Source organism: Triticum aestivum, chromosome 7A (genome assembly GCF_018294505.1).
Source record: "Triticum aestivum cultivar Chinese Spring chromosome 7A, IWGSC CS RefSeq v2.1, whole genome shotgun sequence".
NCBI lineage: Eukaryota > Viridiplantae > Streptophyta > Magnoliopsida > Poales > Poaceae > Triticum > Triticum aestivum.
This window is the reverse complement of record NC_057812.1, coordinates 104270832-104275568: the sequence shown is the minus strand read 5'-3', so window position 1 is coordinate 104275568 and position 4737 is coordinate 104270832. Positions and strand designations below refer to the sequence as shown.

Sequence of the window (4737 nt, the reverse complement as noted above, 5' to 3'; positions counted from 1 at the left end):
ACCGAGTGGGCCCAGAGATACCTCTCCGTTTACACGGAGTGACAAATCCTAGTCTCGATTCGTGCCAACCCAACAGACACTTTCGGAGATACCTGTAGTGAACCTTTATAGCCACCTAGTTACATTGTGACGTTTGGTACACCCAAAGCATTCCTACGATATCCGAGAGTTGCACAATCTCATGGTCTAAGGAAATGATACTTGACATTAGAAAAGCTTTAGCATACGAACTACACGATCTTTGTGCTAGGCTTAGGATTGGGTCTTGTCCATCACATCATTCTCCTAATGATGTGATCCCGTTATCAACGACATCCAATGTCCATGGTCAGGAAACCGTAAGCATCTATTGATCAACGAGCTAGTCAACTAGAGGCTTACTAGGGACATGGTGTTGTCTATGTATCCACACATGTATCTGAGTTTCCTATCAATATAATTCTAGCATGGATAATAAATGATTATCATGAACAAGGAAATATAATAATAACCAATTTATTATTGGCATATTTCCAACAGAATGACCTTCAACAAGCTTGGCAAAGACAGGAGAGCACTATAGCACGTTGATGTCATTGTGAGTTCCTGACATACCAAAGAAGGAGTGCCAAATCCAGAGGTCCTGTGTAGCCACTGCCTCAAGTACCACACTGCAACCGCCTTTGGCGCCTTTGTACACCCCCTGCCAAGCAAATGGGCAATTCTTCCATTTCCAATGCATGCAGTCGATGCTTCCAAGCATCCCAGGAAATCCTCTTGCAGCATTCTGTGCTAGGATTCGAGCAATGTCTTCCGCATTGGGTGTTCTCAAGTATTGCGGTTCAACCACTGCCACCACTGCCCGACAGAACTTGTAGAAACACTCTATGCTGGTGGACTCGGCCATGCGCCCATAGTCGTCAAGTGAATCATCGGAAGCTCCGTATGCAAGCATCCTCATCGCTGTCGTGCACTTCTGGATGGAGGTGAATCCAAGGGCGCCGGTGCAATCCATCTTGCACTTGAAGTAGTTGTCGAACTCCCGGATGGAATTCACAATCCCGAGGAAGAGCTTTCGACTCATCCGATAACGGCGCCGAAATGTTTTCTCGCCGTGAAGTGGAGCATCGGCGAAGTAGTCAGAGTAGAGCATGCAGTAGCCTTCGAGACGATGCCGGTTCTTTGCTTTCACCCGCCCCGGCGCCGAGCCACCTCGCCGCGGCTTTTCATTGCTCGCCAGTAGCTGGGCGAGGGTGGCGAGCACCATGAGATGCTCTTCTTCCTGGACGTCGGCCTCAGATTCCTCCTCCAGCAGCGCGGTGAGCGCTTCCTCGTCATCCGAGTCCATCGCTGAGTCAGGCAAATCGCCGAACACCTTGCGCCCGGTGGGCGTGTCCCCGCCGCTAAACTGCCCCTCCGCGGCCGGAAACGCCCAGCTGCTGTTGGAGGGGCTGCCACGGTGAAGCTCTGCTATTTTTCCGGCGTGGAATGGCTATCTAGTGGTGAAAGACGGCGGGCGGCGCCGGGATATAGCTACTGGCGGCCGAGGGCCTGGGGGGTGGGAGGCGAGTCGGGGAAGAAAACCTTGATTTTTTCCCTGACGGCGTGGACCAGCCGCGCTTTTCCCTTGCGCCGGAGCCCCCAACCGCCCCCCAGTGCGCCGGGTTCGACCTGTGACCGCCGGGCAAAAAAAGGCCCGAGTCGGCGTTTTTCGGCGTCCTAGAGGCACGACTGAGCCGATTTTTCGACGCCAGCGCGGCAAAAACGCCTGAAAAGGGCCTGTTGGGAACGCGGCTGAAGATGCTCTTAAGGGGCGGCGGTAGGTCAAATGAGTGTGCCTGCCGGAAACAGGCCACGGTTTCATGGAAGTCTTCACCAGGAAATACATAAATAAAAATAGGACGAGGCTCCTCTGACGTACTGCAGGGTGCAGTTGGGCCACTGACAGGTGGGCCCGAAAGCAAGTTGGCCCACCTGTCAGTGACCCAACTGCACCCTGCAGTACGTCAGGGGAGCCGAGTCCATAAAAATACCAGACAAATATCTCGAAACGAAAGGTTTTTCGGTGTCACATGAAGGTAAGGCCCGGCAGTAGCTACGTAGCGTGGTTTCAAATTTAGGCCCCACCATTTTGGAGGCAAGTACGTACTTAGTTAATTAAGCAACGTGACAAAAACGTCAGAGTCGGCACCAAATTCTTATTTGTCCAACAAATTAAACGCCACACTAAATCCTCATAAATCGAAGTAGCCACGAGGAGGATACACGTGCAGGTATGAGTTGGAGGAGGCGTGGAGGTTGCGCATCCGGCCAAACCAACTACTACTCTCCCGTGTTTTGCTGCATATAAAATTCGTTCGAGTGCCTGCCTGATCAGCTCAATTCTCTATTGGTGCTTCGTTGTGCGGCCGCGCGAGAGCTAGCGAAATGGTCTGTCCTAGTCCTAGCTACTCTCTCCCATGCAAGAGCTGAGCTCCATGCTGTGCTATCTATCTTCACAGGAGGACTCATGGCGGCTGGTTGTTTTGTGTGTGCGTGCAGAGCCAGAGCCCGAGCCCGAGCCCGAGTCCGGTGGTAAAGCTGGGGGCGTGGGGCGGCGACGACGGGGTCGCCCACGACATCACGGTGGCGCCGCAGCGGCTGGAGAGCATCACCATCCGCTGGGGCAAGGTCCTCGACTCCGTCGGCTTCACCTACAGGGACAAGGACAAGCGGCTGCACACCGCCGGGCCCTGGGGCGGCGCCGGAGGGGAAAAGGGTGTGCCAGACACGGTGAGTGATCCAGACATTTCTTTGGCATGTGCATACCCACAAGACGGAAAAGCCTGCAGAGCGCTAGTCTTTGCAAAAAAAAAACATCAGTTAAGAAGTAAAGTTTATATGTATAATATCGGTTCCTTACACGTATGTACAGATCACCCTGGGGCCCTCGGAGTACATAACTCAAGTGGACTGGTCGGTGGGCCCGTTCAAGCTCAAGGAAATCGAGCACTGCATCACCTCACTCAAGTTTGTGACCAACCAGGCCACCTACGGCCCGTTCGGCTACGGGGTGGACAGCACGCACTACAGCCTGCCCGTGCTCAACAATGGCAGCATCGTCGGCATGTTCGGCCGTGCCGGAGACTACCTCCACGCCATTGGCTTCTATGTCACGGCCGAACAAGCCGAGGACGCTGTCCATGTCTGATTTTCAACTACCCATGTCCCAGAGATCAGTCTCGCATCTCGAGTTCCCATGTTCATTGATCCCATCCATTGTTCAGCATCTAAATCGGATCAGAAAACATCTTATATTTTGAGACAGAGGGAGTACAGTTGCTTCAACAAATAGGGTATCTGGCCATGGCCGTTTGAATATTTTGCGAATTTGGATTACATGACATATGAAGTTCGAGAGAATAAAAGGCTGTATGTTCAATATTTTGGACACCGATCATGAAAAGAAACAGAGTTCTAGTATCAAATGAATTTCACCTTCGTGTGTGTGTGCGCGCTTGAAGAAGATTTTTCCTACGCATGCTTAGTTGAAACCGTAGCTTTGGCATACCAAAGCTCTGTTTCTCATCTAGGTTAGTCCCGATGACCGCCGTGTTCGTGGGATCGGTCGGATCAAGCTGAATCTTCCTGGTAGCAGGGTCCGGCTGCATAGCGAAATTAATTGCTTTCTTGGTCCTCAAGCTCCGCTGCCGCCGTACAGATCTGTCAAGTGCCGAGTTCAGCGAGCTCAAGGCTCTCTGTTTCCCGGGCTCTCTGTTTACGGGAGCTGGCCTGCCAAAGATAGTGTGGTAAGCCGGGTCACAACTAGCCACCTGAAAAGTAACAAACTCCTTGCAGTTCTTCTCCGGTCCTCCAAACGTGACGGGCAGAGAGATCTGTCCGAGTGGTGGCAAAATTTCCTGTTTTGACCCTTGTTGTGTAGTTTTGCGGGACCCTAGTTTGATTTTTTTTGGATTTGACCCTTCTCCTATCGCCGGAACCCACGGTAGTAGGGTTGAACATGATACCGCCATGCCCCCTGACGGTAAGTTGATGGCAGCCCCTGTCAACCAGCCGTTTCTGGTCTGATGTGTCCTAACAGCACTACCGCCGGGGTAGACGGCGGTAGGGTAGCTAAAGCTACTGCTGCGGGAGGTGGCGGTAGGGTGTGCCCGGCCTGCGTGGGCGCAAGCTTTCTGTGACAGAAAACTGGACTATTTCTGCGGTAGGTTTTCATACCCTACCGCCACACCCATCGGCGGTAAGGTGTGTCAGGCGCGGCAGCATTATGCACTGAAAATGGAGGATTTTGTGTGGTAGGTTCTCACAGCCTACCACCAGGGAACCTGGCGTTAAGGTGTGAGATCCTAAGGTCATGGTTCTTGGCAGTAGGGTCCTCTCTCACTTATTTTTCTACAAGAACTTGACTATTTGAATTGCAAATATAACACCGATAGATAAATACACATCAGTAAATAGTGTTTGCATATGAAAATATGATGACCTCACACATTATAATTTATTATTTTCATAATTTTTCATATATTTCGAAACGAACAAAAAATACTTTTATAGAACTTTTGGAGTCAGTTTACTTATCGTATCACATACCTACTCCTTTCCAGAGTTTTAGAGCGTTCCGAAAAGTTGCCTCTGTGCTCTTCCAGTGTCATGGTTTGAATAATATTGGTTTCAACATTAATGGGTGTACCTGAGATGTAATGCTTAATTCTTTGCATATTAACCACCCTCGGATTAGTGCCTTCGGTGTTGTTTATC

At 51.0% G+C, this 4737-nt stretch overlaps 1 protein-coding gene across 1 annotated transcript; it reads left to right on the top strand.

Moving 5' to 3' along the window:
- Window positions 1-2274: 2274 nt before the first annotated feature.
- On the top strand, window positions 2275-3446 carry LOC123150895 (protein GOS9). Its single transcript, XM_044570707.1, has 3 exons — window positions 2275-2409; window positions 2521-2751; window positions 2894-3446. Exons 1-3 carry the CDS (start codon window positions 2407-2409, stop codon window positions 3167-3169), a joined length of 510 nt encoding a protein of 169 aa, XP_044426642.1. The 5' UTR covers window positions 2275-2406; the 3' UTR covers window positions 3170-3446.
- Window positions 3447-4737: the final 1291 nt, after the last annotated feature.